General features: G+C 43.1%; 1 protein-coding gene across 2 annotated transcripts in view; it reads right to left on the minus strand.

Moving 5' to 3' along the window:
* Positions 1 to 658: 658 nt before the first annotated feature.
* The window catches only part of ALOX5 (arachidonate 5-lipoxygenase), a 30,495-nt gene continuing 10,358 nt past the window's right edge, over positions 659 to 20,795 (minus strand). For both annotated transcript variants that reach the window (XM_040563210.1, XM_040563211.1), the window contains exons 4-14: positions 19,341 to 19,463; positions 17,261 to 17,367; positions 13,949 to 14,121; positions 13,050 to 13,196; positions 12,749 to 12,952; positions 12,435 to 12,521; positions 11,865 to 12,043; positions 7,870 to 7,991; positions 5,456 to 5,556; positions 3,246 to 3,416; positions 659 to 1,984 (exon numbers count right to left, since the gene is read on the minus strand). In XM_040563210.1, the coding sequence (XP_040419144.1) occupies positions 1,805 to 1,984; positions 3,246 to 3,416; positions 5,456 to 5,556; positions 7,870 to 7,991; positions 11,865 to 12,043; positions 12,435 to 12,521; positions 12,749 to 12,952; positions 13,050 to 13,196; positions 13,949 to 14,121; positions 17,261 to 17,367; positions 19,341 to 19,463 (1,594 nt within the window). In that variant the 3' untranslated portion in view covers positions 659 to 1,804. The remainder of the gene's footprint in view (positions 1,985 to 3,245; positions 3,417 to 5,455; positions 5,557 to 7,869; positions 7,992 to 11,864; positions 12,044 to 12,434; positions 12,522 to 12,748; positions 12,953 to 13,049; positions 13,197 to 13,948; positions 14,122 to 17,260; positions 17,368 to 19,340; positions 19,464 to 20,795) is intronic.

A 20,795-nucleotide genomic window follows, 5' to 3' on the forward strand; every position in this document is an offset into this window, starting at 1 on the left:
CTGTACTTGTGTCCCCCAGGTCCACAGGCTGGAATGCAAGGGAACAGATACAAGAGAACAGCCATCAGCCTCTCTTCCCATATTTTTCCTAGACAGGTGCTTGACTGTACAGATCATTATCATATAAAAGCTGAGGCAAGAGGACATTCACTTTACACAGGCAAAGAACGTGTGTAAGGACTAGTAAGTTGGATATATTGCATCAGTTTGTTGTGAAATTCAGTGGTGTGTTTTTTTGTTGGTGGTTTTTTTTTTTTTTTTGGCTCACATGTTATGTTCTCTGATCCCCTGGTACTATTTCAGCGTCACTAAGCAATTGCATGTCTTGGTGTCTGCAGTCATCACTTCTTACGTGTTGTGGTAAAAGGAATATGTACTTCCTCAAGAAAAGGAAGTGGTCTCACCTTCCACATTTTTTCTGTAACTCTTCAGCTGGTGGGAGAAAAAGGGAATCAGACTACTGTAAAGAGTCTAAAATCAGCTGTGAAACAAAGAAAATTCACTTTAGTAACACCCTTTTCTGAAACTCACACGAGAGACAGAAATAACTGCATTTCTTGAAGTGTGGAAGCTTCATTTCTCTACACAGCACATTCTGCATATTTCTGCAAGATTTTCAAAACATACAGCATTAGAAATTGAGCGAAGAAGTACAAGCTAGATTTTCTTGTTCAGTTTTGTTTTATTAGCATATGAAGCTTTCTTATTTATGGAAAAAACACACTGCAGGCTTACGACACCAGTACAATGAATAATTTCTTTGAAAAATATGAAATAAAAATGACTTTTTCTCAGGTGAAATAGATAATGATTACTTGGACAAATCCAAAGATTCCTCTTCGAAACTGTCACTTAAGCCTTCTCCATATTCTTTATACATGCAGCCTTTTTTTCCCCCACAAAACAAAAGAAACTATCCACAAAACCCAGCTGCCTCAGCAACAAAATAGAAATTGAGCATAAGCACTGTTCAGTCTGTACTTGTTATTGTGCTAAGCAAAATATTTGTCCATATGTATCAATGACAGTAAACTCTGCTGGCAGAGGCTGAAACAACCTTGCTAGTTTTATGTAGAAAATACATACGTCCATACAGGTAAAAAGTTTTCATCTCTTATGAATCAGGTTTTATAATTCCACATGAACTCAGTAAGAAAGTGATAAAAAACCCCTCAGCTATGTTATCAAAATGTCCTGCTTCTACCTTCATCTTGATGGGGGCACTCAAAGTTGTAGTGAAAATATTAAACATTTGCCTTTTAATCGGATTAAAAACAATACATAAACTTTGAAGTTTATGATATTATGTAACCAGTGTCATCTATTAAAAATAGGACGGATTTTAAAAACATGACTTGCTTATTGCTCCTGATACTATTTTCATTGAGTAAGATGAGTGACATGAGGAATATGAAGACACTCATCTTCATTCAGTTTTTACTGTTACTGTTCAATTCTCACGTGTAATGTGGCGGTGCTCAGCTTGAAAGCAACAATTTCTGTGATTTCATTGTTTTGACTGGAAAAGGGAAAACTAACAGAAACATGTTTCTAAACAGTACAAAAATCTTGGAAAAATAAGCTTATAATAAATTTGACCTAAGGAGCTGCCAACTAGCCTTTCAGTAAGATCAGTCATAATTAAACTTGTTTTGAAACCCAAAATAGACTGTGGGTCAGCTCCAATGGAGATGGTATGTTTGTTATATTACCCATTTCTAAAAGGTCATAGTGAGAAAGAATCATACGTAACAGGAAAGCATACATTAGCTTTATGCTCCTCTGAGCTCTCCTGGGCATCTGCTCAAACAGCAACACTGTTGGGAATGCGGTCTGGGGAAAGGTAGTAGTAAGGGAGCTTTTTGCTCTTGTTGCGCTCGGTGATGGTGCTGACAATCTCATCCAGATTCTTGCGGAATTTTGCCATAGCCTCTTTCACTGGCTTCTCCACGAAGTGTTCATCCGGGTACATGCCCAGAAACAGCTAATTGAAAAACACCAAGAAATCATGCTCTGAGATTTAAAAAACAAAACAAAAACAAACAAACAAAATACTGTTCTGTCTTAATGTTATCTCACCCAGTAGAACAAACACCCTGAGCTTCAGGAATGTTACTTTTACATACAATCAATATTAAGCTAGCCTACCGTAGTACTGACAGTGAAAGATGCTGTCCTGTATTCCCTCCCACCCTAGTTGCTGCTTCTCATCCCTGCACGTGCCTTTCTGCAGTACTGGTACAAGTACCTATTTGGAACCACCTCCACCTGCAAAGAGACGATCCACTGAAAAATTAGCACTTTTTTCAAGCTAGTGGTCAGCCAGACCAGTTTCCCAAGCCTGATCTCTGCAGAGCCACTCAAACATTTGTGCTGCTAAAGGAAGGAGCAGCATGGGAGGGGAATGAACAGCCAGGGATGAGAAAGGATGACTGCTTCTTCTAGTGACAGTGGAATTTTCTTCTGACTGTCCTTTGAAGTTCAACCTTACAGCTGCTTTCGTCAACTTGGATTTTAAAGGTGCACTGAACACCACGATGCCAATGTACTTGTTGGCATATTACCTGCTCAAGGTAACTATTTCCCGTAAGACTACCCATACTACCAGCTTCTCAGCTGAGATCTGCCTCGCCCTTAGAGAAACTTCATTTGAAGTACCCTCTTGCCTGCATCGTCCACTTAAGGACTTCAAAACATGATCTCCAGGTACAGCCCTTGGGTGAGACAACCTACAATCCCATTTTACATGAGGGAAATGTCTGTAGACCATGCCTACAAAGCTTCCTATAGGCTTTTTTTTTTTTTTGCCGTCCACACCAGCCAGGCACAAGCCACAGCTCTATTGCACATGGCACTGGGGCAGATTTTCCAAATGGACAGGACATGAAGGGACAAAGAGTGCCGTAGCTTCTCTACCAGCTATACTGGGGCAAGGACTGGAGAAAACTCTTGTGCCCCAGCAACTCTCTTCCTCCCACACCAGCATCGTTACTTGGTAACCCCATGCCCAAGTTCAGAAACTTTCATCTTGGCTGAAACGCAGCTACAGAATAAAAATGACTTATTGCTCAGAGCTAGCTTGTATCTGGCTGAACAAGGGCAAACCCACGCATCTCCACATGCTCAATTCGAGCACAAAGCCAGGAGCAGCATTACAATCTCATGCAGACACGGGGTCTTGCCATGGCCCCTGTGGTCTCACCTACATCCCCCTACGTCCACCAGGAGAAGGGAGGTCGACTTACTTCATTGTCCTGGAATTGGCTCAAGGCCCAGACAGCTCCAAGATGCCAACAAGAACGTCCCCTGTCTGGCAGACTCTCCACAATCTGCTCGATAGTGACTGTTCCCTTTTGTGTCGGAGGAGGGCAGCGCATTGTTGGTGGGGCGTTTGGAATCCAGGAACACCAGTCATACTGCACAAGGCGAGAGAGCACATTGAAAAGCTACAGTGGCTGGTAGCCATTTAGGAACATTGCAAAGAAAATGACAAGTCTTTGCCCTGGGGATTTTGTTTCTGTAATATGAGCCCTTCAAAAAAGAGAAGACACTTAGTACTGTGGTAAAACAAGCCTACAGTTTTTATTGTGTTTTGAGGAGATTTTTTTTCCTCCAGTCATAATGCATCATTCTTAGATCCCCAGATTTGCTAACAATCCTTGTTATTGGGGTTGTGATTCCAGTGCCACATCTCTGAGCTTACATGTGCACTTGGTGCTGGGGCAGTGTCAAAGTCCCCCAGGACTCTGGTTCCCCGACAGGCACCCGCTCAGATGAGCCATGGCCACAAACCAGCATTTCCTTGCCAGGCTACCAGGGGAAGAGGGTCGGAGAGGCAGCTGATAGTGAATATCACAGAATCACACAACTGTAGGGGTTGGAAAGGACCTCAAGAGATCATTGGGTCCAACCCCCCAAAATATGGCATGTGGATGTGGACACACTGAGCATCACACTAGGAACTCAGAATCACTCCTGGGCTGCTTCAATGTTGTGGAATGGTGGTGCCTCATTTTATTTTGCCTGAGATATGACCCTGAGTTTTGCCGCCATCTGAGATGCAGCAGTTACCATTACCCTTTCTTTTCCAAGCAGTTTTTCATTACTTTCATACATATTCCCTGCCATGCCTGATGCTAACTCCCATTTCAGCTGTGGGCCACACTTCCAATGTTCTCAGTCTGTTCTCCACACTGCACAACCTCTCTCCCTGCCATTTTTTCTCTCAAAGCTCTCTCCCTGCCATTTTTTCCTATGGCTGAAGACCCTTTTGCTGACAAGCTGGATAACCTCTGCATGCTGAACTCCCCCTCTCATTCTCTGGAGAGAGAATCTCATGTAATGATGGATTAGAAGCAAACGGTTGCAGAGATCCCCAGTCACTGTTGGAACAGCATGGGTTCATTCAACACCTGGCTCTAGACCTGCTCCGGGGGCTTCTGAGCTGTAGGGGAGGACAGGAGGGTCAGCATTGGAGAGTGATGTAGGATATGTTTGGGAAAAAGGGTCTCCCTGCTTATCTGTGAGATCATCTGTGCCTGAAGCCAGAACATGTACCAAAGAAAGCTCTGTGCAAAAGAGATTGACAAATAGATTTGCTTCTGGCTGTGAAGTCTGTTTTCCAAAATGCTTTGATGCTGGGAGAAACAGCATTTGAAAAGCAGACTGCCACTATAATTTCAGGGTGGATCTGTGTCAGTGAAGGGATAACACAGAGTATCAATATATGACACATTAAACATCACAGAGAAATTGCCAGTTGGATCGCAAACATGAGAAATGAACAGCAATGCCCTACCCATGCATTGGGAATATTAAGCATGTAGCTACTTTTAAAAACCTGAGCATAAACGATCAAAGAAAGCCAAGATCCTCAGGGATATAGGGATATACTGCTTACAACAACTACTCATGGTAGTCACCCATACATGTCCTCACGGAAAATGCAAAGCAAAGCCACTTAGTGTTACTCTTTGCATTTTGTTGCAGCGTGAGCCACAGACTACCAGCACACATCCAGGCAGTTCAGGAGATGTCTGGAAGGTATGGGGCTGTGATAGCAAAATCGTGCACCTGAACCGTTCAGCATTTCTAAAACGGGTCTTAGCAACCTGTTTAAATGCTTTAAAAACAACAACAACAAACCTGTTCCCCATAATAAAATATAAATATAAAATAATATAGAAATATAAATAAAATATAGAAATTATAACCCCCAAACTTGAGCTTTGGTACCTACTTAGGACTCAAAATGTCTTTCTCAAAATAATTTCAAAAGCCTCCAAAACAATTGTTTCCACAACCTTCACAGGGATATGCAGATGGCCCTGCAGTTATTTTGGCCAGAAAGAGCAACGTAAATCCGTTCATCTGCTAAAAAGCACTTCTCAGACCTTGCCCCAGCAGATGCATCTCCCAGACCAGAAAGAAGAACAGTCTTCCCAGAAATTCCTACCTGACCAAAATTCACAGCTGCATGCTGGGCTGATGTGGTGAATATTATCACTGTGAGATACTCTGCTAGCTTCTCTCGTGTCTTGATCATCTTAGGAAAGCCTGAATGACAGAGAAGAAAAGCTGAAGTAACCCAGCCATGAAATAATCCAGTTACCCAGTAGCAATCAGTGAGTCAAAGACATGAGTTAGAGGACCACACAACAGTCACTGAAAAGCAGGGCATTCTCTCTCTGACTCTGTTACGGTTCTGCCACGTGTTCTAACAGGAGTTAATTCAACATCTCTGTGTCCCAGCTGTGCAGCCATAAAAACCAGAGTGATCCTGCCTTACCCCATTCAGGTTTGTGAGGCATCACTACTGCTTGCAAAGCATGGGGCATTCCTTAAGGGAAAGGCAAAGCACAATTATACCTTTAGAATATATGGTATCCCCTGTCCTCTCACCCTACCTACCCCGCAGCAAGGAACCCAGAGAGTACACAGGGCAGGGGCCTCAGGTCCCTTTTTCTTCCCAAGCTCACTTTTTCTTCCATCTGCAATGCAAGCAGGGAAAGTTCATGCCAAGGAGCAACTCTGTGTGTGCTTGTGTTTGTAAAGGTCCGAGGCTCAGCAACCAAGCGTACTGAGAGCGAGCACAGGGAGAGCTTATTTGCTGAAAAGGGAAGTGAGGAAATGAGAACTTCTGAAACAGAAACAGCAGAATGAGGAACAGAAATAATTGCATCAAGGTGTCTTTGAGAGAGGAATAATCAAACATAGCTATACAAAAAGGAAGAAAGGAATAGTCAGGGACAAGGGAAATATTTTGTCATCAAAGCACAACCAAGCCTGCGTCTCTCCTGTCCTCATTACACCATGGGACTGTGTTCCTCTCCCTGTCCCTGTCCCAGCCCAGCATGACCACAGGCCCTAGGATACCTAGAGAGCTGACAGCATCCTGGGGTGAGCTGCCTCTGCCCAGGCTGCCTGTGCCAGCTGCTGCCACATCTCCACCGTGAACCAGATGCAGATGTGAACTTAACCTGACAGGGGCAAGAAGACATGACAACTCTGGCCAGCCACCAAACCCAAAGAGGAGAGGATGTTCCACTGCTTCTTGCACCCTCCTATCCTCAGCACACTGTGCTCATCTTCCAAAGGGGCTCAGCATGATCCCAGTCAGAGCAGTGCTCCCTGGGCATGAGTGGAGACTGGAGAGGGAGCCTAGGGTGCAACAGCACCCCCCATTTATGCCTGTCCTGGTTTTTACAAACCCAGACAGGTCACCCTGCTCTCTCTGACCCAACCCTTCGGGTGGCAGCAGTGCAGGCAGGTGATGGTGCAGGTCTGGAAATTTTCCTACTACCTATAGTGGCAGTCCCGCCACCAGTGGTGCTTGTATGGTCCCACTCCAGCTGTAGCCCTGGACAGGCTTGCTACTTGTCCCCTGTCAAGATGCTAATGTCAAGCTTAAAGTTCCTACAAGCAGGCTATTTTTAAGCCCTAAGAGACAGCTAGAGAAATTAAAACGATAATAACTAGATATCCTTCAATCCTTTGCTTGTCCAGTCACGTAGGCTCCAGGAGGTTGTTAAAATGAGTGGGAACATCACAGTTTTGCTTGGAGTTCTCACATATAAATATATGTACATGTAATGCCAAAGCAATATGACACAGATCACCAGCCAAAAGGTGCTTCCAGATTTAAATCGGTGAGGACAGTACGAAAAATCCCCACCCACACGTATTAGCTCCTGAAGACCCTCTTGGAAAAAATATGTGGGTGGAAGAAAATAACATGTTTAGGAAAAGGCTGGAGAGCATTAACTTATGTGGAAGAACAGGGCCATATTAGAGGTGAGAGCTCCTACAGTCAAGTAATGGTTTGCAAGAAATGAGAGGCAGCAAGAGGAGACAGAGCAAAGGAAAACACTTCTAACGAATTATGAGTACCTTCTCTTGAAGGGAGCAGAATAGCTTGACCATGACTAGTATGCTAAACAAATGTGAAGTGCAGCATGACATTTCTGGGGAGGTTCTTACTTGTCATTTGATGCAAGCTTTGGAGGGCAGGATTCAAGGGGGTGTCACTGCTCCTCGGGATTTCTATCACTATCTGTCTGGTGGTGCCAACAACACATAAAGACAGCCCCTCCCCTGACAAGCTTACAGCCTCAACAGAGAAGATCTAAGGTCCAATCCCCCATGTAAAGAGAGATTACATGAGTTGCCCAAGCTTATGGTGAGAATCTGTGGAAGAGGAAGGAGTAGTCTCCCGAGGAAGGGAAGGAGGGCACGATCCAGGGTCTCACCCATAAAACTGCGAGTCTTTGGGCCAAGGGAGAGGCCCTCCAACAGTTCAAGACGTGCTGTGCACACAGCCTTGCTGTCACTAGGGACCTGACAAGCTGCAGGCCTGGTCAGGTACTTTACCTGCGGCCTTCACGCCCCTCATCCCGTACATGTAAATGTCCTTGACGAAGGCCTGGAGTTCCACATCCTCACACACCACCTCGTCGGTCTCGTAGTAGATGTGAATCACATCCTCTGCAAAACTGCGGACAGAGGAACAAATGAACAAGATGAAACGAAAAGCGGAAAGAAAGCCTGCCACTCCCAAAGGCCTTCTGCTGAGCTTGCAGAGAGGACGGACACTGCATAAGGGAGAAGGGAGGGAAGAGCAGGACTCAACATGCTCCCAAAAGCAGTGGGAGTGCAATCGCTCTAATTACAGCGTCACTCCTGCTCCACCAAAAAGACTCTAGACCACACTCCATCCCCTGACCAGACCCAGTGCTTCCCTGTGCTCCTTACTCTCTTACTTGAGCTTTGCTCCTGCCCAGACCTCTTCCTCACATCCATATCCTTCCCTTAGCACAGACTCCATCTGTGCTTCGTACACGTGGCTCTTGCACTGAGAGCAGGGGTTCCCAAACTGTGATAGGGGCACTGTCCCTTCTATGTGGGACACGCCAAAGCTGCTCCTGAATACTGTTCAGACGGCTCATCTCCTCCTACCACACGTACTTCTCACAAAAGCCAGGTGGCGCACACTGAAGTGAGGGCAGCCCAGGATACTACTGTTGGGGACAAAACAGGGGCTAGAGCTTCTTCCCATGCCCACAGCACACAGCAGACATCTCCTCGCTGTTCAGTTCCTCTTCTCACAATCCCTCCTTCTATACAGCCTGCCCAGGCTAACCCATCTCAGGGAGAAAAGCTCTGAAAACACTAAGATAACAGAAACGGTTCTGGAAGCAGTGAAAATAGAAAAGCCCGGTTTCCTGCAGATGTGTGTCTCATGATTAACTGAGCTGCGCTGAGAAATTCTGTTAGCTCTGCAGGTACCTATAATCTCTTTCCAAATATTTTGACAACAACCCATAGGGTGAAACATTTGACTGCAGAAGCTTACTGACGGGATTAAGAACTGTTATCTAATCCAGATTTCTCCTCTAATAAGCCATCACTTTATAGCAATTTGGAGACCTTCACAAATCTGTATGTGGCTTCTGTTAGCCAACCAAATCAAAAATTGTTATGGAGGCAGACAGACAAATAACTGCACAAACAGCAAGGATTTTAGTAATTTTTGCTTCCATTGGAAACCAAATAAAAAGAAAAATCCTGCAACATGCAGAGATAAAGCTGCCCTGCCTGACCTCTACCTCCGTCACCTGGCACCTGTGCCAAATGATTACAGAAGGTAATCCTTCTCTTACACAGCAGCAACATTTTAGCCCTCTTTCCATGCAAACGCAAATTAGGATATGAAGTGTAGATAAGGTCTTTGGGATGGAATATTTTTGCCAAGATCTGCAGTTAGATCAGAAAAAAAAAAAAAGCTGACTATCAGAGGTTTAAAAATTTGCTGCCTGACCTTCAGTTTTTCTAGAGGGACACACTTACCAGTTTTCTTAAGCCTAAGGCACCTACCTCCTATGAAACGATGGTGGAGACAGAAGTTATTTAATCAAAAGAGTGGAGACTGACATCCCTTCAGAGTGTCGTCAGGGGCATCACACACTCTAAAGGGCATTGCTCAGGCAGATTTGTGGTGCCTAGATGCATGACTGTGGATTCAGGGGTCTGGACATCATGCACTCTAAAGGGCACTACTCACACCACTTATAAACCAAATACTTATGAAGAATCTCTCAATCACATCTGAGGCAGAGTAATACCTTCCTCCAGCTAAATTAACACATACAAACAATCAAACTGAATTGAGCTAAGCACTATCTGGTATTTGAAAAGGCATCATATCTCAGCACAAGAAAACACAGGAAAGAGAAGAGGGGCAGGAAAAAACACACACAGGCAGGGAAACTACATCAAGAAAACAACCACAGAAAAGTTATAATTTCCTTTTCTCTCAAATGGGCACTTAACAATTGCAGGAAATATCGCAAGATAACACCTTGCCAAGACACAGAAAAAGCATATGAGGCAAAGATATAACCAACACTCTACTTCATGTACACAAACGATCTGATTTTTACTGAACATGCTTTTCAAAGGCCACAGGATCAGAAACAGCTGCATACTTGGAAGCAACATATATGGTGCAAAAATACATTGTTTGTTAAATGAAATGCCATTGGAGAATAACTTAAAAAAATAAAAAAAAAGAGCAGTCCATTCTGATTCAGGATTTCAGTTCCAAAGGAACTGAAAGGTTCCAAGGAGCTATGTTTGTATGGCAGCCTTGCAGGACCTCTCCAGATTCAGAATTGCTGCCCTTCCTGGCAAAACCCGGGTCTTGCAATTTTACGGCATTTTAAGAAAGTTGTTCAAATTGGTTAATGGATAGTATACTGGGTTTCAAAACACAACTATCTCATGCAAGCCACACTTACATTTCTGCTTCCACAAGAACCCTGATGAGCTCATGTGGGTAGCTCAGACAGACCACTGGGTTTTCTCCTGGCTTGTGCATAGCTAAAAAAATACTAGTTAAATTCCCTTTGCAAGGCAAAACTCCAACTCACTAAACCCTGTTAAATCCTATAGAATTACTATTTCAGGGCTTCTGAAATACAGAATGCAAGAAAACAGGGCTGAAAAGAGCAGGAATAAAAAGTCTTTCAAGAGTGTGTGCTTCATTATATATTTTTTCTTCAGATGAGATGTAAGCTACAGGTATGGCTGTCAGACTCCAGCACAGTCCAAGGTCAAAATTAGGCAGAAGGCAGACTGTACTTTGCAGGTAAGAGACTGTTTGTCAGTTGCTCAGCTGCACCTCACAAAAGTAAATCTGAGAGAAGCAGCAAACACTGAACAGGAAACCCAGCAAGAGCTGTGAACTAGTAAGTGTTTTTCGAGATGGGTTCACAACACCCCATGTGATGTCATTTATTCCCTGCCCTGGGGCAGGATCATCTTTACCTACACCACTCCTCCAAATTATTGATTTAAAATGGTATTGGAAGCCCCCACATTTGAGGACTTCACAGGCTCTCCAGATGAGCTCTTCCAGTGCTCCTCTCTATCAAACAGTGATTTGTCCAAAGTCTAGCCATCATCATCTTTGTTGTAATTTTAGCCTTTAATTTCTTTTCCACTACAGACACAGGGAAAAATTCTTTCTAGAAACATTTAACCCTTTTGAATAGTCCTCCCTCAATCTTCTCTCCTCTAGTCTTAAACAATGCTAACTCTTTGAATTTCTCATTTTTCCCCTCCGGACTCTGTACCATCAGCCCCAAACTTTCCAAAACCACACTGCTCACTTTGTGGTTTGGTCTTGTTGCTGCCACGCCACTGCTACTGTTTGACATACTGCTGGTTTTGCCTCTCCACTTCCTCAGGGGACAGACGTCTGTCTGTGAGGGAAGGCACACTGTGTTTGCAGGTCCTCCCAGCTCTGCTATGGCAGGATTGAGTCAACACACACTTTTCCAGCCACGCACAGTTCCTGATGACCAAATTCAGTGCGGAGTGGTGGTACCAGCATGTCACTCAAGAACAGAACAGGGAGGGATGGTGACAGCCTTTGGCCTGTGAGGTTGTATGTGAGCAGTGGTGATGTGGGCACTGATGTGTTAATGACTCTGTGGGTCACATGAAAGGACAAACTGGTGTTTCCTAGCAAAGGTCTATACCTGAGGAAGCAAAATCTGAAGGGAAGAACCACCACAGACAAGTTACAATCCACATGTACAGCAGACACATAAGATGCTTGGCATTACACATCTATTCCAAAGAAAACGCTCAAACCAAATGCACCAGAGAGGAGCGCAAGGCAACAGCTAGTATGACCTACTGATCTCCTGTTGCACCTTTACTGCCCAGTGCAGGCATTACCAAGACATGCTGGTGCCATGTTCACATGGCTGTGATGAAGAGCAAAGTGTGCAGTGAGAAAAAGGAGTTGCCCCTGTGGGACAGTGACTTTACTGGCTCTTTTCAGAACTACAGTCTCTTACCTCTTTATAGCCTCCCAGACTTTAATGCCATCATCCCGGTAATAGTAGTAGGGGATATCCTCTTTGCTGTCCATCCCTTTAGCTTTGATCTCATCAGGGAAGCAGAGTGAGCTGTAAGTCAGATCCTTCATTGCTTTCTGAACCATTTGTACGTGTCCTCCTCCACCTGTAGCATTTGCCTGCAGGAAGAATAGCAAGACATGAACATAGATAATGTTTTCTTCATGTTGAGATTGGCTTTCCAAATCCCCAGGAGATGGCAGTCAACATGTTGGTGAGTCTGTTTTTACCAGCAAAAAAGCACATCTCCACACACAAAAAGCACCAAACTGCAGAGTTCCAGGTCTGGACATTCAGATTTCACACAGTTCTGAACTGGTGACTTTGTGGTGAAAGATACCATCTTTAGCACAACAGGAAATGAATTCACCATCTCTGTGTCTCAGATGATGCTGGTTGTTTCCCTTTTAGTAGAAAGGTCAAGAAACAACGTGGTATGTGATGGTTAAAGAGTTAAAACACATAGGGAACCATGAAGAATCATGAAAATATGCAAAGGGGATTACTTACCTTGTCAAAAAGGCCACATTCACAAATAAGCTGTTCTCGGGCTTTGGTATTGATGGCTATTGTGAACCGCATGTGTGGCACCAAGAGCTGTAAAATGGGATGAACAATGAAAGAAAGCAAATTCTCTGACTGAATTTAACAGCAACCACGTATAGAGTTTGATGTCCTGGATGACAGCAGCTAGCTGTATGCTGCCTTGCAAGGCAGCTAGTTGAATCATCTCAACCGAGCAATTACCAGGACTTAACTTTTGGTTTGTTAAAAGTAATGTGAAACCTCCCTGACCTCCACATATCCCTCATGCAAGAACCAACCTTGAAGAGGGGATGCACAGCAGGCAGCTGCCGGAACATAGCTATGCTGAACACCTCTGAGACTAAATGTGTCCGTAACAGATGGGTCACTGTCTGGTGGATGTGGAAATCAGATGAGCGAACCCAAATTTTGGCCAGCAGCCAGTCATACGTGGCATCTGAAGGAAGGAATATGGGATTTTCTGGCCCAGGCTTTTGACCAAGCTGAAAGACACAAAAAGAATACAAAACCCAAGTCATTCACATTTAAGATGAGACAATAAGAACTGTGCTCCTTTAAAGACCCTGACAGCAAGCCCACCTGGATCGCAATTGGTACAATTTTATTCTCCAGATTCTTGTACAGCAAACAGATGGGTGCAGCCAAGTACTGTATTGTGCATGGGTCTGTTTTATTGGCATCCACACCATCCAGCAGTTCATAGTCCACAATGAAAATGTTTCCTTGCTGGAAAAAAAAAAAATTAAAAAAAGCCTGATGTGTTTTAACAGATATGGGCAAGAGGAAAGAACACAGCAAAGTGTTCCTGGTGGGAAGGACAGAAATAGGGCAGGGCAGCAGCTGGAAGGCAGATGAGAAAGAAAAAAGAAAGCACACAGGGAGGATAAGAAAGAAAAGCAGAAAGGCAGAAGCCGCAAGGCTCAGAACTAAAGTTGGGAAGTCTTGGCCAGAGACTGGGTTGTGCCCTGCAGTTACAAGTGGCTGCAGGCCCACCCTTGCTCATGGTGGCCCAGGGGTGATGTTTGCCACTGGCACAGCAAGCACCTTTACACAGACTACCTGACTTGTGTCTACTGAGCCTGACAGCAAACCTTTCAGCAAAAAGTGGATATATATTTGGTATTCATGCAGTGACACTAAGGCGCAAAGAAGTTTTGTGCTGTTTCATCCCCCATGCTGATTGTACAGACAAAAGGAAGGCACCATCCCTGCCAACCCTTCTTCAGAAGGTTAGTTCAGCTCTGCAGGTGACAGAGGTTAAGATGATTCTAGGGAAGGGTAGGACGTTTTGTCCCTCTGAAGCTCCCTAACCTTTTAGACAAAGCCACTGAAAAGGACCCTTCACCTCCTGGTGACACCTCTGCAACCTGGCCTGCAGCCGAAGAGAGGAGATGTAGCTGAAAGCAGCTAGAACAGGGTTGGGATGTTAGAGAACATGAGAAGGAGCAGATGGAGTCCAACTTCACTTGGAGCCTCACCTTTACTTCCTCCTCCAGGGTCAGGTTCCTCTCCAGACTGCATTCTACCATATCCATAGTCACTGGCAACTTCTTGGGTATCTCCGTGCATCTCCGGATCAGCACGGGATTGCACCCATTCAGGAACTGGTAGCCAAACATAAAATCTTCCTTCCAGTGCTGCATCACATATTCTAAAGGAAAATGAGTCTGCAGCATCAATATCAGTGCATTTTGGATTTCTCCCTTCCTCCCCACCTTTTGTTATACTCCACTGCAACTTTGACTAAAGAAAGTTGCAAGAAAGGAATTCCAAAAGTGGATTTTTTTTTAAATCACTTAAACGGACAATGCAATCTTTGCTTTTCTCTTTGAGAAGAATGGAATTGATAATAATTTGTTTCTTCATATACAGCAGCTATGAAGAGTAAAATATTCCATTCCAAGGAAAAATACTCTCTCCATCTGCAGACCACCTTTTCAGGTCTTCCACAGCATTTTTAAATCTCACTCTTCAAATTCTCAGGGTATGCTGTACAGACAGATAAGCCCCAAAATGACGGCACTGGCAGGGGAAGGGAAATATTCAACATGGGAAGGGAAATATTCAACATGGGAAGGGAAAGAACAGCAGCGGATGGAGCAGTTCACTTGGCTGGAGCTGGGTGGGTGCTTCCTGGGGAAGGGTTTTGGCTGTGGGCTTCTCACTAAGGGTCCTCATTGGCTGTTTTAATGTTTTTTTTTTCCTGTTTATTTTTCAATTGTTAATATAAACCTAGATTAACAACTCTTCTGAATAAAATGGTAGTTTTAGGTACTCCATCTTCTATTACATGTGTAGTAATACTGCATGTTTCCAAACTTGCAGTTCTCAGTTTCCTAATATATTGCCACTTCAGCCTACAACTTCAAAGTCAGAAAAAACATGATTAATATAAAAAATTCCATCGGTATCTTCAAGGGAAAAACAAACGACTTAACCAAGTAACATTTCCCACTATGGCCTATTTTCAGAAAAAAAAAAATCATTTTTCATTCAAAAAAATTTTAAGAAAAAAAATCAGAAAACCTTTTTCTGAACTCAATTTGTTTTTCCAGGAAAGGTGAAAGGATTAAAAAGAGAGACCTGGAGGAATGCAGTGATAATTAAAAAAAAAAAAAAACTCACATTTTTTTCTAACAGAGGAGGAAAAGTTGAGTTTACTTAAAGTTTATATTTACATCATCTCTGTCAACTGCACAGTGAGTTTGGAGCTGTGTCTGAAGTCTATAGGGAGTAAAAAATGACTCATCTCCTTGGACAGAAACTGCATGACTGAAAAACATCTTGAACCTGTTTCTGCCGGGGTAGGGCTTGCAAATAATCATATTTGGTTACATTAAGAATCAGTCTCAATTATATTAAAAATTTAAAACTCGCAAAGTTGGAGTATTCCTCACGGACATGGAAATATTATCAATTAAATTAAATGTAAATTATATCTAAGCCTTGTGTTAAAAGTAGGAAGCAATCTTATTAAATGTAACAAATTGCTGTAATTAGCTTTTAATAGCTCTGGACTCCTTGTGTGTTTTATTTTATACCTGAGACTGTAGAAATTCCTCCTATTTTTGTTAACTGGTCCTTAGCCAGCCTGAAGAGAGGAAATACTTCAGAGCAGGAGGGAAAAGTATATTCTTTTGCAGACTGAGAACAGGCCATTTACATGCACTTGAGGAGCCACACAGTAACTACTGAATAGTATCTATGTATCTATTATAGCCAGTAACACAGTAAAATAAAACCAAGTAATATAACTGCCAGCCATAGTATCAGGTTGGGTTTGGCTCACAAATCAAAGGCTTCCAAGCCCTGCTTTGCAGAAGTGACACCACCAGCTCATTCTGTCTGCAATACCTTTACTCAGCTTTCAAATAACTGCTAAGATTTCATACTGAGAAAGATTAAAGAAAAGAAGAATTTTCTCTTTGTATCTGAATACTGCATCAGTGGAAGTTTTAGCAGTACCAAAGATACTCCAGAAACCAAATAAGCATGAACACAAAAGTGAAACTCAGGCTCTTACAGTGTTATTTTTTTTTCTAGTAAGAAGATGTGAGCATGAAATTGTAAATGCAGCGCCACATTTAATGCAGTATGCACCAGTAATTCTGACACATTTTTGAAAAGAGGTAACATTTTGGGTAGATGCCGCAAGCCTTTTTAAGCACTAACTTGCGCTAATTTCCAGTCAGAATTATGGTTCCTCTGGTTGTGGTCTGATGGCCTATTTTGTCTGCAGCAGAACCAGGTAAAGAAGCTACAGCTCCTAGGTCATTCTCAGCTCTGTGCAACCTCTCCCCTGACCTGCTGGACTGATGGCATGCATTTTCATGCTTGAAACAAGTTCTGTCAAAATGACCCCTGTTAGGAACAAATTACCACCAAAAGCATTTGAGTTGCACCTCACAATTGGCGCAGATGGCCCACAAGAACTGACAGAGGGGAGCTACAGCAGAATTGAGGCATGGTTACCTCCCCATGTCGGCACAGGAATGAGGAGCCGGGAGCTTTAGCAGCAGTGTAACCAGGACCAGGCACATGGCTGGGATGTTAGGCAACAGACTTTAATTTGGACTATGCAAGAGGCCAGAGGGCTGATCCTAGCACTAACTTTTAGTGGAGAACATTTCCAAACAGAGCTCTTAGCAGACTGTTCATGTATTTAGATGACTGAAGCGGGAGATATGTGAGCAAACTTTCAAAAAGGCCTTAACAGTTAATATGCTCTGAAAACCCCACTGAACTATCTTTAGGTTTAAATGGTAAACACAACTGAAAATTAGTTCAATGGGACTTGCACATATCTGAAAAATAGGTTTCTAAAAGCCAAAAGAGACTATGATGCCCAACTGGCTTGATGTCCAGTATAACTCAGGACAGAGAACATCACTGAGCAACCCCCAGCAGTTTTAGCTTGTATGACATTGTAAATTAGAGAAGTTGTGGATGCCCCATCCCTGGAAGTGTTCAACGCCAGGTTGGATGGGGCTTTGGGCAACCTGATCTAGCGGGAGGTGTCTCTGCCCATGGCGGGGGGGGGGGGGTGGTGGTGAAACTGGATGACCTTTAAGGTCCCTTCCAACCCAAACAGTTCTATGATTCTATGATAACTTCATCTTTTGGTCTTGCAGGCTGTTACTATGATCAGCTGTCTAACATTAGAGGCTGTTTACGATAAATAATGTGAGAGCAGAAGTGTAGATCAGCCACTTCCATCCTAATCAGATATATTCACAACAACAAATTAGTCATTTGACAACGCAAACACAAGCAAATGCTGATAAACCCACCAGAGATTGTGTTGCTGATTCTCACGAAGATCTTCTCAAAATCCGCGAAGTCACTCCAGGAGGACTGGAACATGTGCATAAACCGGTTGATATAAAGATTCTCCATTCTAAAAACAAAACAAAGTCCTGAACTGTTACATAAATGCTAAACTTGTTATTAAATGCAAAGGACTTATTTTGATTAGATGACAGTGGATATAGAATAAGGTTGGCTTTCCACTAACACTTCAAATGTGCAAAGAAAAGAACATTCACTGCACAAAGATGGGTGGGGAACATAACAGAGCAAAGGAAGACCACAGTGTCACAGGAAATCCTCCCAAACAGAATTTGAGGGATGAACAACTCCAGAAGTCTGGAGTTATAAACAGCAAACTAAGACTGAAGGACATTAAAATGAACTGCATTAGAAATGGCCGAAGAGGGCAAAAAGCCTGGGTGAGGGTTTCTGCTTGCTGATAGTGTAGGTCACATAAGCATCTGAAGTCTTCAGGATTATCCCCACCTACACATGATTAATCCTGCAAATCTAAGGAATTATACATTGCCAACAGCATCTTAAGATCCAGCGCTGCAACAGACAAAGGAATCTCCCAGCCATATCTTCTTCTTTCTAAGTTCGGTTTTGCATGTCTCAAGAAACAGAACTTTCCCTCCTTTCTTCCACTATTCCCAAGTCCCATATAACTCTCACAACTCTCATATTTTTCCTTAAGTTTGTACCCTGTCCACTGTTACACTGTGCCTGCCTTTGGGTTTTCAAACACGCCTCAGGTGTCTTCCTTCCTATTGCATCCAACCTAAAGGAAGACCTCATGCCTTCACGTCAGTTGTGCAGATAGCTATCCCAAGTTCCCAGAACACAACAGGGTAGCTAGATAGGAGCTATCAAACTAATTCCCCAGAGCTTTTCAGTCTAACCAGCCAAAAACGTAAGCGTAGATTTTCAACCCAACATGCCAGGCAAGTACATTGCTGTTCCTTGGGACAATGTCTTTTGTGTCACACCAGTGCTCCAGAACAGCTGGCTATCTGCAATAAAGCTTCAGTTTCCTATTTCACAGCGATGTGCCCTTACAGCCAAAGACAACAACAACAACAAAAGTCCCTGCACTCTGTTAAACATTTTGCAAGTTTTACTTGGCTGTGAGTCAGGATCTCTGACAATATATTGCAGACTGGTAGGAAAGGATGGCTAGATGGGCTGCTAAGCTCCCTACTTCTCTTATCGAACTACGCTTGATGACAAAACCCCCATCTGATCTCCTGGGAGGCACATCTTTCCAAAATATGGAGGGACCAGCATGTTATCAGAATCACAGATGTAGAAATAGTGGGTGATCTTAGAGCAGCCTGTTCCCATCTCAGACTACCTCACCATTTGATACAGCACAATGCAGCTTGGCCTTGTGAGACAGCTCTGAAGTGGACTCACAGGCCAGAGGGTTCCTATTTTCCTCATTAACCCTGTATTATTTCAAAGAACTCAGCAGGATTTCTCAGGCTCATCCAACAGCTCGGACTCTGTTTTTTCAATGACATGAGAAGTGCAAGTGGGTGGGCAGTGACTTTATTGCCACAGACAGAACACACTCCAATGCGGCTAACCACACCTATCATCACTTCAGTGAGGAGCTGCTGGGAACAGCTTTTCTTCAGCAGGGTGTCAAGGGCACCCTGATACCATCTTTTGCTATCTGACTGAAAGGCCTAATTTTTCCAAATAGCCAGAGGAGAGAGTATCTTCAGTGGGTGACACTGAGCACTAAGTCAGATGCCTAAGGTAGCACATGACAATAATTCTCCTTCCTGTGCCTTTCATCAAAGCCTCCTGTCTACAGCCAAAACAGTCTAGCAAGGATGCAGAGGCGTAGCCAGTTCTAAGTGTGAAAAGCTTAAAATATTGATTTAAAACAAGACATTTTTTCCTTCATTTTTTTCCTACTTTGTTTGACTGCAGGTCCAGCTGGGAGAAAAGAATCAAATTTTGAGATTCAATGAAACATAAAAGGTGAACACGTCCTTACCTTGCACTAAAAAAAAAAAAAAAATTTTTTTGCAAAATTCCACAAACACTTACGCTTTAGAGTAGTTCAGGACGAAGTCAATTCCTTTCTCATTGTCAAACTGGATGTCACGGGGCAGTTCACTGTGAGAATGGGCATCAATGCTCAGTGGAAAGCCAGGATGCCACTCCTTCCAGCTGAGAAAACAAGAGAGATTGAATTAACTACTTAATGTTACCAGCACAAGAGCTGTATCATTCATTCACCTGCACTGCTTCTGTGACTCAACTATAAAGAAAACTTGCAGCAGACTCATTTGGGACAAAAATAGTGACTTACACTATATTAATACCTACCAGTAACCTACAGAAACCTACCAGTAACCTACAGAAACCTGAAGTACAATAGAAGCCATCTACTTGGCCACCTACCTTCACAAAACCTGAAGTATCTTATTATCTGTGATATTTCCAAACACCTGTCACATTTGGTTGAAATTGGCAGTAGCTACAAATTTACTGGGACAGGAGGGGGTAGAGAGAAAGATGGCTGTGTAATGCCCACCGTTTGATCACATTATCCTAATCCTTGGTGCTACAGTTTTGCAGAACTGAAATACAGCTGGAACAGGGTGAAACAAATAACCTGAGATTTGGAGTAAGCAGTGACTTGATAATGTTTTGTTAATTGTATCTGCATAGTGGAAAGACACAGAAAGACAGACACAGAAACACACAGGAGTTGTAACTAACTTGCGCCACAAGTCTCTGGTGACCAAATGCATGCTCAGACAGCTACCTACATAAGATAAAAATAATGCTTTACCCAACTGGCATTGCAGAAGTCACTGAGCAGGAATATTATCTGCCCTAAATTTGCAAAAAATACTGTGAAATGACTAGCAGCTAAAAGTACTCAGACATGTATTTAGTTTTCCTCCAAAAGGCAACTGTGCCAGAGACACACAGTCTTGCCTCAACTCCTCAGAAGAGCCTCACCTTCACAGCACTCATTTTCTGCAATGTAGGATCTTGCCCTGTGCCCCATTTTTACTTCAAAAGAAAGCGGGCAATTTGTAAAGAAGGTTTCAATGGTATTTCCAAATTTCCTGCTGCACATAGATTGCTTTGGGCACTGTCAGTTAATGCACATGAACTGCAAATTGCTATTTTCCTGGAACTAAAAGTGGTTTTGCCTTCCTTTTTGCATATATAAATAATTTTTTGTGCCACTCATCTTTTGATCTAGCTTTTCCTCTGCTCTGTTTCCCATCATTTGTGTTCAAGATCTTTTCTTAGTCAAATGATATCAACAACACATATGTCAAACCTCAATCCAGCAGTTCTGAATGGACCCACTGTTATTCTTCTCTACTGATAAGGAGGGGCAAGTGAGAGAAACTTTTGTTCTTTTAACAGAGAGTATGTTTCTACAGAAAGGAAATGCATGTCTTCTGGAATTACCCACTGATAAAAGATAGCATTTTCCTGTTGTGACCTTCTCTTGATTAGGAACAAAGGTCCATGACA

The sequence above is a fragment of the Cygnus olor genome, chromosome 7 (genome assembly GCF_009769625.2).
Source record: "Cygnus olor isolate bCygOlo1 chromosome 7, bCygOlo1.pri.v2, whole genome shotgun sequence".
Classification (NCBI taxonomy): domain Eukaryota; kingdom Metazoa; phylum Chordata; class Aves; order Anseriformes; family Anatidae; genus Cygnus; species Cygnus olor.